Source organism: Cebidichthys violaceus, unplaced genomic scaffold (genome assembly GCF_023349555.1).
Source record: "Cebidichthys violaceus isolate CVI_PGR_0920_01 unplaced genomic scaffold, fCebVio1.0.p SCAF_34, whole genome shotgun sequence".
In the NCBI taxonomy this organism is placed as follows: Eukaryota; Metazoa; Chordata; class Actinopteri; order Perciformes; family Stichaeidae; genus Cebidichthys; species Cebidichthys violaceus.
The window spans coordinates 410,001-432,574 of NW_027176528.1; the positions used below are offsets into that span (position 1 = coordinate 410,001).

Sequence of the window (22,574 nt, forward strand, 5' to 3'; positions counted from 1 at the left end):
TTGTTCGTAGTGATGAAGTTCCGCTCCAAGCTGCTAACAGATGAAGTTAGCGACTAGCTAGCATACACATCGTATAGCATTTAGAAGCTAATGAAACCGTTATTTTTGTCAGGAGTTCTAAAAGTAAGTACGGTATGCTGCACTCCCTTTAAACGTGAAATATTACCTAAGATTTATGTTGCAGTGTAAATGTTATCTACCCCCTACGGAGAACAGAGTATATTATTATGTTTTACTCCAAATGACTAGATTAGGAAAGCAAAGAGATGTTAATGAGGCTTATGGCAGTTATAAAGACATTAAACAAAGACTACAATGAGGCTGTGGATTCCAGCCTAAGCACCCATGAACGGCCCATAACAATAAGCTGGAACATCAATATTACAGACTCTCGCATAGTGAAAGTAAATTACTGTTTGGAGAGAAGAGGATTCACTGAGCACCAATGACTCATATTGACTTTATGCAGAGTGTAACATCTCAGTTGACACAGGGGTTGAGTGTGCTCGTTATTACAAATATCTCTCTGTGTTGTGGGGAACTGTGCCTGGGAGTATAAAGGGATTCCCCGAGGTGCTCGCGCACATTTGTCAAACCTTGACATGTTGAAACTTCCAAATTTTCCCCCATGAAATTGGAAAAAGAAAAGCCTCCACGGGCCACAGATGAGCCCTCAAATGAACTTTTGGGCGATACAGCATTAGATGAGGAGCAGGCCTGACTTGGGCACTGTGACCTTTTGTCGCCGGCCTCCGAGGATAAAAAAAAAAAAAAAAAGGTTACAAAGTTGATCTCTGCAAGCACATATTGACCACCACAATACGACTACGAGGCTCAGGCTCTGACTTAGTATCTCGGTAAAGTCCCGGTGAGACGAACATTTAGAGCATCTACTGTGACATATTCCTCAGTGAAACATAAATTCAAGGTTAAAGTGGAAGTGTTATTATGTGGAGTGAAATCAAAGCCTTTGCATTTGATTGGTCCACTAAAAAGTGGGTGGGCTTAGGAATGTAACATGATAGCTTTGTCGCTAAAAGTTGCAGATTGATTGATGGATGTCACGATATTATCGGTTAGCACTAGTTTACATAAGCGTATGTCAGAAGAAGACCTTTATATATATATATATATATATATATATATATATATATATATATATATATATATATATATATATATACATATATATATATATATATATATATATATATATATATATATATATATATATATATATATACATATATATATATATATATATATATATATATATATATATATATATATACACATATATATTTGAATGGGTGCATTTTTTTATTTCATCTTAATTTTAAGGGTCTTTTCCCAAAGGTTAACAATGTTCCTGGGATTTACAATCCATATTCTGTGAGGAACTTGTACCATACTTGCTATTATACATTCAACAATTGTTGATTTTAACAAAGTAATTGAGTGTTGAATGCGTTAGCATTTATACCGATCCCGTGAGGTTCATCATACATAACTGCAACTTCTTCTTCATCTATCCTCACATGTGCCTCTTTCTCTCTTTTGGGATTGTGTTTTAAAAAGACGAGTTAAGAACCCCAGTCTCTGGTTTCACTTCAGCTCACTGCAGACGAGAGCTTGTCAGTTCGTAGTCTCCCAAGAGATGTCATTGTCTGACATGAAACTACAACATCTGAGTAACACAAAGAGAAAAAAACAGCACGGCCACTTAAAGGGTGTCTTGGGAGGAAGCGTAACTGAGCCCCCCCCCCCTCCCCTGCTTGGCATCGGCCCACTTATGAGCAAAGAGAAAATCAATAGCCTAGTGGAAGTAGTTCCCTGGATGGGAGAGTGGAAGACACGTCGGGCCAAATGGCTAGCAGAGAATACCGAAGCTTTGGACCGTATGTGCAGTTGACGCTGTGCAGCGCACTGAAACCATCAGGTTGCCATGGCAATGTTGCCTCCAGGTACACTTACAGGTATGCAGCTTGGGGCTTTGAATTCTTGCATCTTCATATTTGTGATACTGCGCTAGCTTCCCATTGTACCCGGCCCCTTTAGAGACTTTGCAGAAAAAACACACCATTAGCCTGGTCCTGAAATAACTTGAGGAACTATTTCATGTTCACTCCGTGGTCCAGGGTTGCACTCCAAGATGTTACACTTCAATATGCTGAACCTGCTTCACTCTCAGCTCTGATTTGGTGAAAACTTGAACAAAAGGACAAACAAAAACACACAAAAATAGGTCTAAGGAGTCTAATTAAATAAGATATAAAATACCCTTATATTTTTACAACAAATTTGACCGATCTGAATGGAAAACTATGGATTATTACAACTTTTTTTAATTTGTGCAGCTCTGGTCTACGGTTCTGATGGTTATGGTGAAACTGTACTCAATAGAATAACTGCTGAGATCTCAGAATGTAGCGACATCAATACAATTAGGTCCAAAAGTACAAGAAACACAGTTATTCAGACCATCAGACACATCAAGGCAACAAAGACGAACTATAAAATGATAAATCAAACTGTGCGAGGGTCACTAAAGACCAACTTCCTGGTTTAACCTTTACCTAATGCACGCAATGTAGTATTTATGTGCAGTGAGGGACTATTACTGACTTCACCGGTGGACTCACTTTCAGTCTTTACCACCAAGTAACAACATCTGCTTTTACCTAAACGACAGAGTAGGTTTCCACCCTGATCTCCTCTCAGACTTTGTTGCTCTATATGCTACGTCACCTGAAATCCTCCTTTGCTTCCTACATAACCAGGTTGCCCCACGAGAGGTTGCCGCCTAAACGCGAGAGACCATCCAGAGGGTGTGCCCGCTTGAAGCGGTCCAAACCCCCACAAGTGCTTGTCGCAGGATGTGGCACCCGTGTTGTAAATTATTCAATTAACTTAATTTGCACGCTTGGAAATCAATTAGAGGTATCCAGCGTCCTGCAGCAAAAGTGAACTGCAGTCAATGAGCCGCTGCCTGTAAAGGCCAGCTATGGAAGACATGCCGGAGACCACAGAGCCCTTATGCCCCACCCCCGCTTCTGCACAGAGCGCCATCACTTGTTGATTCAAAGTTTCTTAATATTGAAAGTGTCACATGTCCACATTGCAACAACTTCGACAATGCATGTCCTTGCGTCCCCAGCAATACACCCACCAAGTAGATCGAATAAGCGGTTCTGGAGATATGCAAGGACACACACACACACACACACACACACACACACACACACACACACACACACACACACACACACACACACACACACAGAGGACGACAGAGAGTCCTTGCTTTGTATACAATGAATCCTGCATTAATAGTCAGAGTACATTATACATGACCTTTAGCATCCAGGGGCTTTTAGAACCGGTACACAGGTGTTTTTACTTTAACAACAAAATCACAAAGGCGCACCGTTGGGTTTGTGTGGCAATGACCGGAGAAACGTGGACGTGTAATAGTCGCTGTCAGCGTTCAACAGACTCATTTCACATGTACTTACAAACAGAAGACAAGCAGAGACGCAGGTGCTGTTCCTCCACCATAAAATGATACATCAGTGGGACATTTGTTCCCGTCTCTAATATAGCAGGCGGGCTCAGCCGAGACAGACTCCTCTTTTCCCTTTGTTTTTCTCGCGCTACATCTGCAACTCCCCACTCGCATTCACCATTTAGCCCATTTGTCTTTCCATCAGCAATTTAGGCTCGAGGTGGGATACCGGAATATGAACTCATCTCTCACCAATGCAGAATGAACGATTTCGACTCCATCGGCATTATTCCAATGACTCTCGAGACAAAGTTGCAGGGAAATGGCTTTTTAACTTAGCGTACCGACAACCGGAAGAAAGAAAAAAAAGAAAAGCAGAAACCTTCTAATATGCTTGTAACTTTTAAAATACAGAACAAATGCAAATCACACAAAATCCGGTTACGCTCTTGACATGAAAACAATGGCAGCTGTCACTCTGAATCAGCAAGAAGTCAGTCAGCGTCAAACCCACACACATCTGTGCCTTCATAGCTTGAAGCTAATAAGCTATTTTCTTCTCTCCCCTCCCCCCCCCACCCCCCATTTTAGCTTCAGTGGAAAAAGGAACAGAACGTATGCATATTAAGAGAGAGAGAGAGAATATGTAACAAATGCATTCCAATGCAGTTACTGAAACGACTGGTCCACATAGGGGCCATAAGGTGACATATGACGACTAAAAAGTCATCAGGCTGCCAGGATTTGGGCTGACAAGAAGGCAAAAACAACAACAACAACAACAGGCCTGTTGTCAGAGATTATGAGCTCGCATCAAGCTTAATCACTTCCCAGATGCAGATGTGGTCCGATAGCGGTATGTAATCCGACAGATAGGTGATGCAAAAAAAAAGAAAAAAAGGAGCTTTCTCCTCCCAACTTGTAAAACAACGTCTGAGCAGATCAATATAACCAGGTAGTGTACGGTCGCTTCTGAAAGCGTGAAGAGCGGCGCGTCGGTTCAAAGCCTTCACGGGATCAGAGTGCGTGATTAGCAGGAGGCTCGTTTACCCATTTGAGAGGAGAGCCAGGTCCCTTTGTTATTCCTTTCATCATTCATTACAGGTTGCGATTAACTGCGAGCGCAGACTCCGCGGTAGAATTCATAGATCAAAGCCTAGAGTTACAACAAACCCACATTAAAGCTCTGCTTCAGCTCTGGAAAAAAAAAAAAAAGGCAAATTACTAAAAACAAAAAAAGCATTCATGGCAAAAATGCACATGGCTTTTGAAACCGTGAAAACACGGTGTGGGAATCGGCTTTGCAGAAGGACTCCCGTTAACATGTCGAGCGTTTAGATGACCTCATGCACATTACGATGGCAAAGACGACGTGCAGGTTTCTAATCAGACGACACGAGTGCGTTGTAAAGCAGAGGCTCTGCTGTGATCCTCGAGGGCTGGTGCGTGTGGTACCTCTGTCCTAGATGATTGAATCGATTTAATTTGCGTACTTGCACGGCAATTAAGAGGCAGTAATGGCTTTAAAGAAGAGCTACAGAACGCTGCAGCGTAAAGCGACAACCACTCTACCATATGCTGTCAATGGTAACATCTCCACCAGTCCACAAAGTGTGAGAGCCATAGACCAGAGGTCTTAGGGAAGCGGACAAGTGGCATGGACAAAGCGCAGAGACCTGGGTCCAGGTCCTGCATCTAAGCATGTCTCCTCCAACAACTAGTGATGTCTTTGTGATTGGCCTCCCCTGGTGCCCCCACCAACACCATCCCAGGTCCATGACTTTGACGGACTTTTGATACGGTTCCGTTGGGTCAGCGGGGCCTCGGGGTTGTCAATGAGAGCTTCCGTTCGCTTAAATAAAGATAGCTCACTAAAGCACGTAAGCCAAAAACTGTTCTCTGTGTTCCCAGTGTTTCCCTGTCTGGCCCCGGCGGCACGTTCCTGCTCTGCCCATAAACTTTACAACGGGACATCGCACAAATATAAAACCTTCATGGATCTTAATTCGTAGAACAGAGAGCAATAACTGACCTTGTTTGCAGGTCGATGTGTCCCATCAGCGGTTTTTATCTCTTCTAATGGCCGGGACAAATTGGCAGCCAGGTTGGGGCGGCGGCTCCGTTATTACATCTACGGGGCCGTCCCGTTGTGAGCAAGTGATTGATCGATTGACTTTTTTGAGTCCCTTCTAGATCTTTTTTTTTTTCGGAAGAACACAAACCTTGCAGTCTTTGCTCCGGCGGACGACCCACAATGCATTGTAACGCGCTAGTGACAGTAGGTCTATCGACAAGCCTGCAAAGCTCATCTCTGGAGAAACGGCAATGGGGATTTGGATCTGGTTTACCGTCTGCAAGAGTTCAGTTTCTATGGTAATATGGCAATATTCCATTACTCATTGTACGTTATGCTTTTTTTTTTTTTGTCAGAAAAGCGCCGGCAGGGCCCAGGAGAGAGCGCCTCGTCTATGGCGATGACACCAGCGCCTTTCTGAAAATGTTCAGGGATTTTCAAGCAGAAGAGCTCAGAGTGGCCGCATGACAAAGTCAAAGAACTTTAAAAGAAAGACTCTGGGTGGGGGCTTTTTTCTGTAGGCAGGTACGTACACCCCCACCTCATCTGCTGGTCATTAATGTTTGTGTAAACGAAGCCTCCATTGTACACATTACACTTCCTTATGGACCGCGCCTATCCCAAACACACCATCCTGCTGCTGTTCATAGAGCTCCGAATGTGTATCAATCCATGTCTGAAAATAGTCCCCAATAAAATGCATTCATTTTACTCCCATTTGAGTACAATTTTCTACAAACTGCCTGGCCAAACCTTTCTAAAAAATAAGACTATGTATATGTTTTTAAAGATCCACGTCTCCATTAGGCACTGACAGGGTTAAATAACCATACAGGGTATTGTCAAAAAGCTGGTGTTGGTATTTTTATACGATGTCTTAACAATACCGAGAGTATAAAATAACACCTCCTTTATTCTCTCTCTTACATCTGATGTGCTTTCCTTTGAAATGTCATTAGGCATGCTACGAACAGAAGAAGAACAACTGACATTGTTTTTCTGTGTCTATATTTACGTTTCATGGTCGACAAAAAAACAGATCACAAGATGCAGCCGCAAAAGAGGCGATGGTCTGCTTTCTGTCTCCATCTCCTGATAACTAGTGTCCGTTATTGTCTCCACTGTATCCTGATGCCGTACATGTAGAGAGAATTTGGCTTTGAATAAGCTATACCTTTTCAAAAAGGTATAGAACGAGGCAATGCTATTGTTTCTGCTGATAACAGATCATTTTGTTGGCGACGCATCCAGAACATTATGCGCCTCACAACAAAGAACACACTGCAATGTCTTGATCCAGAACAAACAATTAAATGTAAGAACCGCGGACAAAAAAAACGAGAATCAAACTCACACGCTGTGACCAACATGTTAATGAATGTTTTATTTCATTCAGTGCGCCGTAGATGAACCTATTAGAAAAGTCATTTCTTTTTTCCCCGAGAAGAAGCTCCGTTATTCTCGTCACACAGGTGTTGAGGTCAGGGTTGTTGGTTCGCTTCACGCCGGCTTGCTGCCAGGTGGGAAACAAAGATAGTCACAGATACACACAGGAGGAGCAGCGGAGGTTTGTCTGCTGTAGAAGTCAGAGGAGATTTACGTCTTTGGGATCAACGCAGGTGTTTGACACGGCTATCAAATGGCATGCAAATTATGATAGCGCAAGGCCAAAATAAATCATAGTAAAATAATGGAAACATACGAGGTGAATTAAAGCCCGATGATGGGTTCAAACGTCGCCATTTAATTCAGTTTGAAATCTGCAGCGAGCCGTTTCAAGTCAATTTGTGGCGCTTTTGTTCATTTTTGTCGACCAAACTGCTTTTAGTTTTGCTAAATACAAAATACTAATTAGCATAACACGTTTGTATTGTGGCCCATCCGTTGATGATTATGTTGGCTGTCTGATTTTTTCGTTGGTAACTAGCACACGAGGTCTTGTTTATAGCTCGTTATCAATCAACAAAAAGGCTTTTCTATTAAACTATTTTGAGCACAAGTTGTTGTAATTGACGACTTTTTTTTTTTTTTTTTGCCAAATTAAACAAATCGCTTTGAGCCGATAGGTGCCACTGAAATGAAGATGAGGAAGACAGATATCTCAGTAATTTATGAAAATATAATCATTTTAGAATGTTTTCTTTTTCTCAAAGAATTGTGACTTTATACAAATAAGGTGTTCTTATTACTCAGACCGCACTGATCCTGTTTTAAATGTGCCTGATAACAGTATCATGCATTATACATGGAATGGCTATTAAAAATAAAAACTCTCATACAACTAAAATAACATAACCGTGTGGTTAATGAAATTCAGTTTGATATAGTTCCATCTCTTTGTTTTACAGCAACACAACCAATGACTCAACTAAGCACACTATTGGACACCACACACCAAGCCTCATCTATATGGATAGAAACCTTTAGGGTTGACAGTACAGCTGTTCATGATACCAGCGGTTCTGAAGACACAGAACTAAACCAGTTACTCAAAAACATTGCTTCAGTTTTAAATGTCAGAATGTTACATTATATAGAAGGATATACCAGACTTTGATTATGGCAGACAGCATGTCACTTCATATTTTTGAAATGTCAAATTTAAATCTGCTCTGTTTTGCTTTTGTTTTGTTATAATGTCATCTCTCTGGCTTGTTTCTATCGTTATTGCTTTTATTGTTTCATTCTTTATTATGTAAAGTGCCTTTGAGTACCTCTAAAAAAACCCGCTATACAAATAAAATCTATTATTATTATATATTTTACAACAACAAGAAAGCTCTCAAATGACTAAAAGCAGAAATTAGCACATAAATAAGGACCCATGTGTCAGAATAATTTAGACAATAGTCCATGCTGGATATGAAAGTAGTAAACTATTAAACCACTCATGTAGATAAACTCATTCTTGTTCAAATGAAAGGCTAATTTCCTTCATCGAAATTTGATGGAGTTTTCTCCATGTTATTCTGGCACCAGCAGCCATATATATATATATATATATATATATATATATATATATATATATATATATATATATCATTGATTTAGCCGCGCTACTGTCACGGCTCTAAGGTCTGTGGGTCTGTAAGTCCAGTCTACACAGTGAAACGAGTTTTCACCGCTGGATGGTTTTCCATAGATTTCTGTTCAGACATTCGTGTTGCGGATGTCTGAAGAGGATGCACCCTGATGACTTTGGCGATCCCCTGGCTCTTCCTCTAACACCACTAGCGGGTAAATGTTTCGTATCCCGACACACCTCCTCAACGTTTTGGAAACATGGTTACCCGACGATGAATCCTGAAGACTTTGGCGCCACCGTGAGGTTGACGTTGATGGTTTTGAGGTCAATGTGCCGACCGTAATTGGATGGACTGACATGGAAGTACTGTACTGTACACACATAGATGACCGATCACTTTGGTGATCCCTGACTTTTTCTCCAGCACCATCATCGGGTCTAAAATTTCTGTCCAACACTTTCTGACCAAAAAGCCCGCCTCGGCCATACTGAGCTGCGCTGATTAGCAACTGGTTTACATGTGAGTTAGTTGTCTCACACGGCTGCTAAAGGGAGCCTCTGGGACTCGTCCTCAGAGCCTAAGGAGCGCCGACCACGCAGTGAAGAGAACGGGTCGGTCGTACGGCCTCACTGAGCCCCATGCGTGACTGTCGACTAGAGATGGGTATCGTTTGGGTTTTTTCCGATACCGGTGCTAAAACGATACTTTTAAAACGATACCGGTGTCTAAACGGTGCCTGAACCGATACTTTAAAAAAAACAAACACACAAAACGACAATTGACGACGTTAAAGAAAGGCTTTTTTTTATTGCCAAGGCAATTTGTTTTCTTCAACTTGAACAATATATTAACTGTTTGAAGTATACTATGAAATATAAATAAATACAAAACACTTGGCTTCAAACTACAGCTTCAAACTTTTTAACTTCAAACTATGAACAATATATTAACTGTTAACAACAGTTTACAGTATACTTAAATAAATAGAAATAGAACTTCAGCAATTCTTTTGCAGAAATATGAGCATATTTGCCTCGGCACCGAAAGGCACCGAAAGGAAGCACCGAAATCGGCGTTGCGTTTCGGTCCGGCAGGCACCGGTCGTATAGTGAGGTGATGCTTATGTTGGCTGTAACGTCCGTTTTAGGCCACCAGTGGCAGTATTTCAATCGGCCATATTGGCACCGGTTTTCGGTACCGCAACCCTACTGTCGACTCTCTGAGTCTTGTTCCTATATTTATTAATTACCAAGTCAAGTCTTTAAGCAAACAGGTCTCAAATAAATACAACTTAACGTCCAAATCGACAAGAAAGTCTCACCTGTCAAGTCTTAAATCTCCTTCTCTGGTTGACGCTCACTCTTTTCATCTTTTCGTTAAACTGATTTGTCATCAGAATATCTCCTCCTGCGAGGTAAACTACAAGCTCGTAACGTTTAACGTCAATTACTATAGCTTCCAAAAACAGAAAAAGTAGATTAGAATTAGAAATATACCAATTCTTTCTTCAACATCACCTTGTGTTCAAAGTAAACTGGGCTCGTGGCTATTGTGCCACATTGTTCCAAATTGTAAATCCAACCCTTCAAGCAAACTATGCAAATCAGTTCTGATGAATCACCTTGTCAATAATCCTCACACTTAAGCCTTTCCAGAGTGGAGGGTCCAATTTCCATATCTCATTTAGCATCCACTCTTTTCTGATGGAAAGCTGGTAATTATAGTTCAAGCGTGGCGTGCTGCGCCCTCGTCAAAATGTATCAAGCGCTACAGGACTACGGTGTAGATATGTATTCAACTCTGGCAATTCAGTTCAGCATGGGTTTGTCTTTATAACCCTGGGATGTCATTTCTTACAACCCAGTCAAATACAATAGGAGTGACCAGAGAGATAGAAGGTCAGCTGGGCCGCTCTCGATGGCACATCTCGACATGTCAAGACCGTACAGAACACCTCCTCGAAAACAAATGGTCTATAATATAGACCATTGAGAGCATATAGACTCTATATGGTCTCAAATAGTCCACCAGCTTGTCCAAAAAGTGTCTTTGAATTCCTTTTCAGAACAGTAGAACCTGGATGAGTAGAGGGCTGACACATGATGTACTTTGACAGATAAGAGTTTTTAATAGTAGAAACCCTTTAGACTCCAGCTGGTGCCAACATTTAGAATGGCATTTTCAAAATAAGAGCATACTTGAATGCATTGAATCCAGTTCACTGACGGAAATCAAAGACGGAGTTCATGGAAAGAAACTGTAATTCTGAAGGACAGAAACCCTCTACCTTCAATCAATGTGAAAATCCTGCTGTTTCCATATACTGCATGTATGAACTATATTAGATCATATTAGAGACAACTGCAGTTCAACAGGCAAAATTTTACACATTAACGGTTTCAATTTTTTTTTGGCATTGTACGTTTCTGCAACCCATGGACATGTTTGCAGAAAGACACAATGTGCATGTTAGGGTGAGTGAAACCAGATAACAGACAGACACCATTTCCATCTTGGAATATTGAACTGGACTAGCATATTGAATTCTTCCTAATTGTTACTTTAGTGATTTGCAGTTTAAGACTCAAAAACAGAAACCTCCTCATGTTGATGTCCTCACAAGCTGTCATTCTGGTTTGTTTCTCCTACCTCGTGCATTTCAATGATGACTCACTGTGTCACTGTGACAGAGATGAAGATGAAGAAACGTACCTGTTTCACATCATAAGCGAAGAGCACATATTTCAGATCAGGGGAGACGGAATACTTGGCCACGTTGAAATTGATCTAGAAATAAAGACAGAGATAGCTTTAATGTTTGCAACGTCAGCCACCGTCATGTCATTTACATCTGGACACATCCTCATCATTTAATACACAGCGAGACAAACGTATCTACTTACAAATGTTGTGTTTGTCAGGACAATCTCCGTTTCGTTTTTAAGGATGTTGAACTTGATGACGTGGCCGTCACTGTTCCTGTAGATGACTTCAGAGTCTGTGAATAGAAACAGAGGAAACAAAGAAAAGAAGAAAAAAAAAAACATCTGTATGAAGGAGATTGAATTTGGAAAGCTGTCCCCCGAAAAAGCCATTACAGAGAAAAACGTCAAAGCGGGGAAAAAAAAACCCAGCAGCCATCACCGACTCTCTTCCTTCCCTCACATGAAATGAACAGTAAGAACGCAGCAGACAGCCCAACAGGCTCACCTTTGAGCAACTGTAATGTGACGTGATTAACTCGGAGAATCAAAAGTGAGATTTCGCTGCCAGGCGAACGCAAAGGGAAGGCCGGCATTTTTCATCGGTTGACGGAAAGAGCTCAGTGTGGCGGCGCCAGGGAAACGTCTTCCCTACAGAGCAGCGCCGCTTGGACGAGACAGCAGTGTTGGTTTTGTGTCTGAGCCAAACGTTCAGCCCACCTCGAATGTCATGGTTTGAGGGATTATCACGATAATACCTTTTATGTCAAACACAATTGTGTTCTGGGTTCAGTTCAGAAGGCGGGACCCAAATGCAAGACACACCAGATCGCAAGGTTAAAAAAAAAAAAAAAAGGACACACAGGAAGCTTAAATAACAACAAAGCTGGTAGCAAAAAAAACCCAACTAAACTGTCAGATAGCAAAACCTGAGGGAGCAAAATGAGGCAATACAAAGTAGAGAGGAAAAACAGAGCAAATAGCAGTCACAAATACTCCGAATCTGAAACGTATGCATGCAGACGTGTGCACAAGTTAAACAAGAAACACATAAGCGAGGCTTATAAACATCTGCTTCTAGATATGAATGGTTCCCAGACTCCTTACGGTCCAAATCCTACGTTGTCTTCTGTCTTAGTTCATGACCGAATAAAGGTTTTTGTCAAGTGAGGAGAAGGATGTATTTATCCTTTGTTTGTGCATGGTGACATTATGATTCATGATTAACCCATTATAAATGATTTACTAGTTTTTCACTTCATAGTATTAATTGGGATAGAATCATGAATCTCAATGGTGTTCTTATCATCCTGTACCGTGTTGTGTTTTCATCAGCCGCGATGGGGATGGAAAGAATGGGCGGAACTGTGGTTACATAGAAACCAACACCCGTTCTTTCTAATATCTTTTGGGGGTATTAACAAACAGTGGCAGCCAGACGTGAATATTTTGTCCGTATGGTAGAAACAGAAGCAGGGTGACTCGACCTCAAGGAGATCTTTAAAGATCTGGTCTACCTTCATCACGTGTTCTGGAAATGTCCAGGAAAACTGTTTGTCTCTGTTAATGTCTGCTGGTTTGGCTGGCAATGTACACAGACAATGCAGAGTGTGTGTGTGTGTGTGTGTGTGTGTGTGCGCAGTTATATTCCAATCCAGCAGTGTGTGTCGTGACCCATTCACCCACAGGACATTGTGGAGGTCCCTGTGGGTCATGCTTTAAATCAAGTCTAAAGGTACCAGAAGGTCCCTCTTGGTGGGAGTAAAATGGTGGACCACTGGTGGTAATCTAGGAATTTCTGCACGTGTGTCTGCGTGAGGGTCATGTCTGGGTCTTTGGGGTTATCCAATGCCACCGGGATTTAGATAGCTTTACAAGTAAGCAGCTGCCTTTATTGGAAACCGCTGGTTAAGCCCAAACAGCTGTGCTTGGATGGTCCTCTGCACCCAGAGGAAAAGACCTCCCCCTGCTCCTCCGCAACGGTCCACAAAGTTCCTCCTCCTGCTGTTGTTAAATGTGGCAGCTGAGTTACCATTTTCATTTTCACATAAAAAAAATAAACCAACGATATAAGAAAACTAAAGACGGAACAATATACAGTAATATAGTCATTTAAGACCGGTCTGGACTAGTCTTCATGGACTTTAATGGTTGTTTTGAATGGCCAGATCCCAACAGAACTTCATGTGCTATGGAGCGTTTAGCAAATCTCTTATGTGCTGTGTTGCAATTGCTTGAAATAGCCCACTTATAAAATCAAAAACTAGAAAATCACATAGAAAACTACCACAGGCAAAAACTGCCAAATATATGTGTCCAAATATATGTGTCTCCGATGATTTTTAAAGCATCAAAATCATTTTTCTTTTGATGCCCGGCGGCGTTAAACCTAAATCAGTGCATGAGAGAGAAATTCATATTTAGAAGTGATAAAAAGGAACTCATTGCTGTGATCTTTAAAACATCACCATCGGTCTCTCTGCACTGCTCGGCGCTTGTCTCCTTAAATAATGAAATGTTTGTAGCTGAAAAAGAACAAGACTAAGACTCTAATGTATAAGTAATGTCTCACGTCTGTAACCTGATGAATAATGAAACGCCTCGGCTTTTCCTCCCGACACGCCTAACTCTGCAACTTCTGTGGAGGAGCGGTCAATGAGCGCGCCGCACGCTACCACCAGGAAAATACGTTTCCTTGATGCAAGGCTCCTTACAGCTTCATTTAAGATCGTAACATCAATATCTGTCAATATGTTAATCTTCACTCATGTGATTAACGTGTAATGTCGAGGTTGAAACCGTGGGGGAGTCTCAACGTCAAGGATTCTTCCTTGGTGGGACAGGTCCTTCCATGTTAGGGTCCTACAGAGGCTGTAGGCAGGACTCCTCCCTACCTAGCATTGGATGTGCTTTTTTAGATATTTTTTTTTTAGTGCTGGGCAAGTTAACGCGTTCTTTTAAATTTAATATTAATTTACATGTAATAATGCAGCACCATTTTAGCCATCGGGCGTCGTGCAGGAAACACTCACGCAAACAGATTTGTTCTAAAGTTGGAATGACTTCAGAAAAGTCTCTGGCATTCGCCCAATTACACCGTTTATTACACCGACATTGTAAAAATAGAACTTATTGTCATATTTTCAAAATTTCTGATGGTCATTGAAAGCAACATGTGTGACCAGCCATCAGGAAAACAACAAAATCCAAGCTAAAAATAGTGTTGATTCATCAAATTATTAAAAAAAACAAATCGTTTGCAGTAACCAGATCAAATGAAATACATTCATTTCTGCTCTCCTCATTGCAACTGGGAAGCCATGAATAAGTCAGCTGACACCACAGACTGATAGTCTCTGCAGCTCTCTGTTGAGCATCTTAAAAGAGAGACGCACAACTTATTATGTTACAGTGAAACACGAGAGCAAAATGAGTAAAAAAGGGTTCAGAGTAATAATGCATTGAGGGTTCCATACTCTGCTGATATCTCACCGGCTACCAGAAGCTTTTTGGAGAGAACGTTTCCTTTCTCCGTGATATGGCAATTTTGGAGGCATAATCTCACGATCGTGCACCTCCTCATAAACAGGTGGTATTCATCAGGCTGAAACGAGCAAATTACATTAAGTTTGTACAATTAAACACAAAACGCTGCAGCTGTAAAAAAAAAATGTGCGCGAATGAAACGAGGTGACAAATCCTTCCGCGTTCAGTCTGAACACACGGCGGGTGAGCCAGCAGAAAGCTGGGGGAGCAGTTTAGTTGCTCGTCCTTAGAAGATGCAGCCAGCGACACAATCCCCCCCACCCCCACCCCCCCACCACCACACGGAGCCCAGTGACAGCCCCTGTGTTCATTGAAGATCAGGGAGAAATGTGTCACCGAGTCCAGCCGGCTATCACATCCAGAAAAAAAAAAAAAGGGGGGTCGCTAAGCTTTCGACCCAGAAATTCCACAGCATGATCGCTGCTAACACAGTAGCGCACAGTATGGTATCAGAATACTAAAAGGCAAGAAAAAGCGTGTGTGCCTGAGAAAGAAAACCCCATTTCACCCATGATTGTCAACCGCACATACTCAAAATCCTTAAAAGTTCTCTGGCAGGTGATTATATATTCCCATGCAATTTGGTAAATAGCAATACACAGGACTCCTTGAAGATATAATTGAGGCTGGGGTAATGATGTCCCCCTTCCAGGATTCGTACTCAGCGATTCGTGACACACATTGTCATTTTCCTTTGAAAACCTTTTGAGATTTATTTGGGTTCTAAGTGTCCAGCTCCAGACTGCGCTGCCCACATAACTGTCAAGAAATAAAAGATGAATTCTGCCCACTGACTGGAGGCAGCAGTAAGGAGAAACAGCATTCAGCGCTAACTATAGCTGCCGGTAATTATGTGTCACATTTGTTAACGGTGGGCCTATTTATGATCATGTGAGGAAATAATAATGGCACAGTAGATATCAAATGTACATGGAGTGATACACTTGTCTCAAGGCCTTGAGACAAAAGGGGGCGTTTGGCAACGATGGTAGGGTTGAATTGAGGCACGGTTAACGAAAGACAACTAATGCACTTGGTTACAGATTCTGGTTCTGGTTTATTAAGGCTCTGGGAGAAGACACAGACTCCGATCTCCTGCAGCATGAACAGTTGTGCTACAACCCCCCCCCCCCCCTGACCTCTAACTTTCTACCAGACAACTTACAGGGCAAGCTACATCCTCAATTGGCATCACAACCTGTTTTATCTGACAAAATATTCTGCTTCAATCCGTCATTTTTTTACATTTACCATTTCAAAAACAACATATTTACTGTGGTCAGAAAACCGTTTGTTCTCCCGCTTTCCTCACACAAAGGGAGTAGAGAACCTGTACTAGCAGGGCGGTTTAGCAGCAAATCTAACAGAATCATACGTTACACTGATATAACCAAAGATAACAGCATTTAATGGAAGCTTCCAGTGCGGCACAAGATCTAAGCCTTGGTCAAAGTCCATCTTGAACCTTTGAACCTCGCCCCAAGAAAAAGTTCCATACAAACTCCTGTTTATATTCGCCAAATAGTGGCGCAGATTTGGTTTGTACTATTACTCCTGCTTTGTCCACATGACATAAACCTATAGACACTTCCCATTTGATACCAAGAACAGCTGCAACCCAAACCACACGTCTTCATTTAACACAATATTTCATGTACACTCATTACAAGAGACTTTGCTGCACAGCTACAGCTACTGGCTGCAGTCTAGAGGGAGGTAAGGGGGGGTTGAAAAACAGTGAGGAGTGCATTTTAGCTCAACTGAAAGCCCTTCCACTGGCATATGAGGATTCACAGCCAATGGAGTGCAGAGTCTGAGGACAAGTGGGAACTCTGGGCACAATGTAATATGCATAGCGCACACTGAATTATTTAGAGAAGGTTGCGTAATGCTCGAACGCTGCGTCGGCAGTCCCCACGGTTCCACCAAATGTCACAGCTGGTCAAGCTCAAAGCCAACTTGTTAAAGATAGAACACGAGTGCTTGGTTGTGCAGAGGCTGACAGTAAAATATGGTAGCATGTGCTGGGGTGTGAGGACTCAGTGCCAGCCACTGCTAGTGCTAAAGGGATTCATTAAAAACGCCATCTGTGGTTTACGGCTCGGACACTTTAGTTTTGTTGTTGATGGAAAAAAAGAAAAAAAAAAAGCAGAATCACTTTTGTCAGCACTTGCCGCACATGTACAGCGATAGATATATCGCTGTCGGGCACATGCTGTATTCAACCATCAGCGCAGTTAAACGTCTAAACACAACCATCATACAATCAATAACAGCAATTATCAAAGCCATAGATTTATTCTGGATCAGACCACTGTGAATAAAGATGAATTCCAGACGACATGAAACTTACCACATCACTTGGTAGGAGTATAACATAATCTTGAGAGATTTTTGCGCTAATACATGGTGGAATAAATAAAACCCTTTGGGTGAAAGACTCAAAAGCGGATTAATGACACATTCAGAGCTGCACGACACAAAACATCGTAAATACAGCAACCACTCGGTGCGATAGCTGTTAATGAGGTCCAACGAGTGGGGATAAGCCTCACGGTTGATGAAGAGGGGGTGTTGCGGCTGTGGCGAACGTTGTAACAGGTTGTGGTTGTTACCCAAATCACCGATGCCCATTTGTTTTCAATGTGTGGGGACAACGTGTCAATATAAGCATGGTACTGGCATAGTGTACTTTCAAAATAAAGTTCCATTTTCGCAGGCTGATAGATTAGGCATTTAACTACTTGGTTAGGTTTAGGAAGCCATCGACTTTGACGTCAACTTGACTGACTACTGAGCAATGTGTCAGGTGACTAACGGGACAAACATAAAATAAATCAGTGTACAAACAATGGTCTCCTGGTTGAAAGTCCTGTGTTTGTTCCACCAGCCCTCCCTGCAGCTCTAAGTACACTCTCACACACTTTATATTAAGTCAGCTGCTCTTGCCATCAACAAATGTCACAGGAGGGATTATAGCGGAGCTAGTTGAGAGCCTGGTGCGTCACACACAGTGGCCAACCATCGGTATTTGACGCCCATGGAGTGAGACCAGGCTGCCCAACGATAACTCTACTGAGGTACCTTTATGGACATCTTTAATTTCTAGTTTATGTTTTTACCTTCGATTTTGCAGACAGAGGGAGATAGTGAATAATTAATGTAAAACGTTTATATGTGTACATTTTTTTAAAGTGTAATGTGTTCTCTGGTGAGCATTTCAGTGATGATAATGGCCAGAGAAAATATTGTACTTCATATTCACTGTCCTGGTTTGAGGATTCTCAAATAGCCCATTTCTACCACAGGGACTCTTCCAGGAACACAGGCTCCCTTTAGGAGCTGAGAAACTAGTGTTCCCACAGCACAAAACCATGTCTCAATTTAGTTCCTGACCTTAAAAAAGTCCCTGCGCTGGACCAGTACTTCCAGTAGGCCTATAGGAACTATCAGGGTGGAGACACTGCTCAAACATAAACCTGCTACAACTTGACTATAACATGTATTCACACACATAGAAAGCATTCAATCATATATATATATATATTTTGTGTGACATGTTTGAAAGCTCCAGATCAACTACTAATTGGTGAGATTGTTTTGCCGCCTGCTGTTTCCAAGATCAAGAACTCTAACTTTTAATCTCAACTTTTTAGACACCATGGGCGAGAAGTCTTTAAAGATTTCTTTGGCATTTGACTAAAGGGGACGATCATTTCTTTAATTGGTCCAGTATTGAACGAGAACGCTTCAGACTGGAGATGCTTAACGAGCCGAAATGCAATCGCCCGGGGCAACTACTCACCGTTAATGTACGTCCACTAAAAGTGCTTTTTTTTTTGTCAATGACAGACTACGATTATTATTATAAGTTTATGACAACATTATGGAAAGAACCCTACAGATAAACGTGGGCCCCACTGTCAGCTCAGGGCGACTGCTCTGAACGACGCTTATATGCCGGTTACAGCTTATAACGTCAACGGTCATTGTCCCTATAGCGTCGTTTTCAGGGACAAAAGGGCCAACAGTGATGTCCAGAAATAAACTTGTTGATGAGCACATACCTACTGAGCCACAAAATGAGTGAGAGCCACTGGTCTGGGAGCTTACCCGGTAACACAAAGGCTAACCCAATAGCACAATGGCTCACACTGTAACGTTAGCAGGAAGGCTAACCCAGTAGCACAAAGGCCAACCCTGTAACATTAGCTCTAAAGCTAACCCAGTAGCACAAAGGCTAACCCTGCATCGTTAGCTTAAAAGCTAAACCCGGTAATAGTAGCACAAAGGCTAACCCAGTAACGTTAGCTCTAAAGCTAACCCAGTAGCACAAAGGCTCACACTGTAACGTTAGCAGGAAGGCTAACCCAGTAGCACAAAGGATAAACCCGATAATAGTAGCACAAAGGCTAACCCAGTAACGTTAGCTCTAAAGCTAACCCAGGAGCACAAAGGCTCACCCTGTAACGTTAGCAGGAAGGCTAACCCAGTAGCACAAAGGCTAAACCTGGTAATAGTAGCACAAAGGCTAACCCAGTAACGTTAGCAGGAAGGCTAACCCAGTAGCACAAAGGCCAAACCCGGTAATAGTAGCACAAAGGCTAACCCAGTAGCACAAAGGCTAAACCCGGTAATAGTAGCACAAAGGCTAACCCAGTAGCACAGAGCACATCCACTGAGCCAAAGATGATGATTCAAACTGAAATTGCAACACTTTCATGACGGCTATTTTGTGTGTGTTAATATGATTGTGGCATGTAACATAGATGTTTAGTCATTCTTATATCACTAGGAAAAGCTTATAGCTGGAGATGTGTGGTGCCAGCCGGCTTATGTCACACCAGCGTTGCTCATGGCGGTGCAAATGCAAACAGAAAAGAAGCCCTTCAGGGTATAGAGTATGTAGTTCTTGGGGGAGCTCTTCGGTGGGCACACGACAGCTGTCAGCACTGTTGCTGTTAGCACTGTTTGCTCGGCCGACGCCATCTTGAGAGCCGTTGAGAGGCAACAGAAATCGTCCCCATCTCAATTTTAGCACAGTTACCGTGCTCAGAGGAGTGAATACTTGAACATTTAGAATTTCATGGCAACCGTCACGATTCCTCAGATGCAACGGGAACACAAACTCCTTCGTATCTTGAACTATTTGCTTGAAAAAGTCTATTCTCAGAGGTTCAATGTAAGTTGCTGCTTCGTTGTTTCATGAATGATCCGTCAATAAAGTGTGCACTACTACTACGCACAATGCCACCCTTTGAGCTTTTACACCTCTCATGTGTGTATCAGCAGGGATCAACGACAGTGGCTCAGTACAAGCTGTGTCCAATAACCTTCCACCCATCGCCCGCTGAGCAGACAAGTGTCTAACATTAGACAGCCTCTGACTCGATTTTACTTCCCCCACCAGAGAGATAAACGACTAACATTCTCTGATTAGATTAGAAGATTAAGAGACAGATGAGCGCCACACCTACTCCGCAACGCGAACCTTTTAGACATCATCAATAAAGAGATTTAATTAATTACTGAGCCTTATTTAACAAGCCATCCTGAATCATTCTAATTGACTTGTTGGGGTCGTGTGCACCATGTGCCGGTGGGTTTGAATTTCCCAGTATTAACACCTACAGTGCACGTGAACAATAAAAATAAACGGGGAAAATTACGACGCCGCTCTTGCCCTGCGTTGGTTCGTACGCAGGGATTCATTAGCCTTGTCCATCATGGCTACTATGCGAATACATTTCATCTCGGCTCGTTTTAATTCCTCCAGCCAGCGCCGCTAATGATGACACGCTTCATTTATTTATGGGTGCGTGCAAAGAAGGCGGACCGCTGGTTTCAAGGGCCTCCTCTCCTGTGCGCCGAGCGCTCCGGTCCAAACACATTGGTGACACCAGTGGACACGACGCAGGGTGGGAATCGCTTTCCATTTAGCAACGGTCACCCTGCCGCTGTGGGTATAGGCTTATGAAATATGAAATATGAAATGATTGTGCGTGAGAAAGAGAGAATCCCCCCCCTATCGTCAGCTCTCCTTGCGCTTTTGCATGTCCTCCCGATCACATTGTTCTCCTCTTCCTCATTGTCACCATCCTCTAAAACTATTGTCAGCAACAAAAGCAGGTGAACAGGACACACGCTCCTCTTGAGGATAATGGAGCTGTTCCACCTCAGGGAAGCAGCAGAGTCCTCTTCAAAGGGGCCTGCACCTGGATGCTGCAGTGTTCCGTGATAGTCAGCAGTTCTGCCTCCAACCTGCACTTTCCCCTGTGGCTCCAACGGGGACATTTCCATTACCTCAAGGTCCTTCATCACTAGGTCACCTCACTGGAACTCTACATATGCAGTTACATCATGTGTACGGGAAGAAAAAAAAACAAAACGATTTGTGCTAAATATACATAAATATAACAAAGTATTTCAGTGTAATGACATTTAAAACTACACTTTTATGTAGCGAGTCACACAAAATATTTCAAAGTTGAATCAACATAAGAGGCTGCACAAACACATTCAGCAGAAGTAGGGGAGAAAGCGGATAAATGACTTTATTTCACACTAGGATTGTCTTAGTGTGAAATAAAGTTTAACTGTCGATCGTTATCGGACAATATTTAGTAAAAATATACTATTGGGACATCAGCATTAATGCTTTCTAGTCCTTGATGTTATATTGTGAACAGCTGAGTGCTATTGTACGGAGGTTCCGTTCAGTTCCATTATAATGCGTTCAAGCTCTGTTCAGTTCAAATTATTTTTTGGCGAAGGTAAATTATAAGAATGTATAATGTATATATAATATAATGATATCATGTAAAATGTAGTTTTTGGCAAGAAACTTCAATAAATCCAGTTGTTTAATCTGGATGTTTTGACATTAAGCTGCTTATAATACATCAATACAAATGCCAAGCATTTTTGAATCAATAAAAATATAATTTTGTATTTACTAATCATTTGAATTGTGAGTTTGTATGCAAATAACTATACGTGACTATAATAAAGTAAAATGATCAAATGTGGGCGGTTACAATTATTTCTTTGGACAGTGGTAAAAATAAGTGTGACGCGTTGTTTTCCAGCAAAACAACAAAAACTATCTGTATTGTGCTGATCCGATACGGGACTAAAAACTGTGATCTGATCTGAACCGCATGTTTGTTTGGTTCCTACCAGAGTTCACTTGACAGCTTTCACAAACTGCACCAGTGTTGGTTTTAACCAAACCAAAGAGGTTAGGCTCCAGTCGTCGCTTCACGAGCCACAGTGTAACTGGAATCCAATTGGATCGCCGCATTCTCACCAGATGATTCAAATGTGCAGCCGTCGTCTCCACAAAGACACGTCCGGAAGCTTCCACCACCAACGGAGTGACGTTGGAATGGTGTGAACTGGGAAACCGTTGGAGAACACAATGCAAACCATTATTCTACCAGCGCCAATGCAGGGACACAATGAGAAATATGTCCACGAGTCTATCACCCCGGAAAACCTGCGAGGGTTCACTTCATGCCGACGTTGTAGAAACTCATTCAACACTACGCAACGTTTAGTACGCATCCTCTGCTACCAACTAATGCAGAACCAGCTCTACTCTCTACTGTGTTTTTTGTTCACATCGTGTCAACATGTGGTATTTCTTTCATTGTGGTGAAACCCAGCCATCCTTCTTGAGATCAAAATAATTCTCACTGAGCCGTACTAGGAATGAGAAA

General features: G+C 42.1%; 1 protein-coding gene across 3 annotated transcripts in view; it reads right to left on the reverse strand.

Annotated features, from left to right (window-relative positions):
• Positions 1-22,574, reverse strand: part of LOC137883609 (inactive dipeptidyl peptidase 10-like) — a 183,253-nt gene that overhangs the window by 30,703 nt on the left and 129,976 nt on the right. For all 3 annotated transcript variants that reach the window (XM_068725155.1, XM_068725157.1, XM_068725156.1), the window contains 2 exons: positions 11,509-11,603; positions 11,318-11,392 (listed from right to left, as the gene is read on the reverse strand). In XM_068725155.1, the coding sequence (XP_068581256.1) occupies positions 11,318-11,392; positions 11,509-11,603 (170 nt within the window). The remainder of the gene's footprint in view (positions 1-11,317; positions 11,393-11,508; positions 11,604-22,574) is intronic.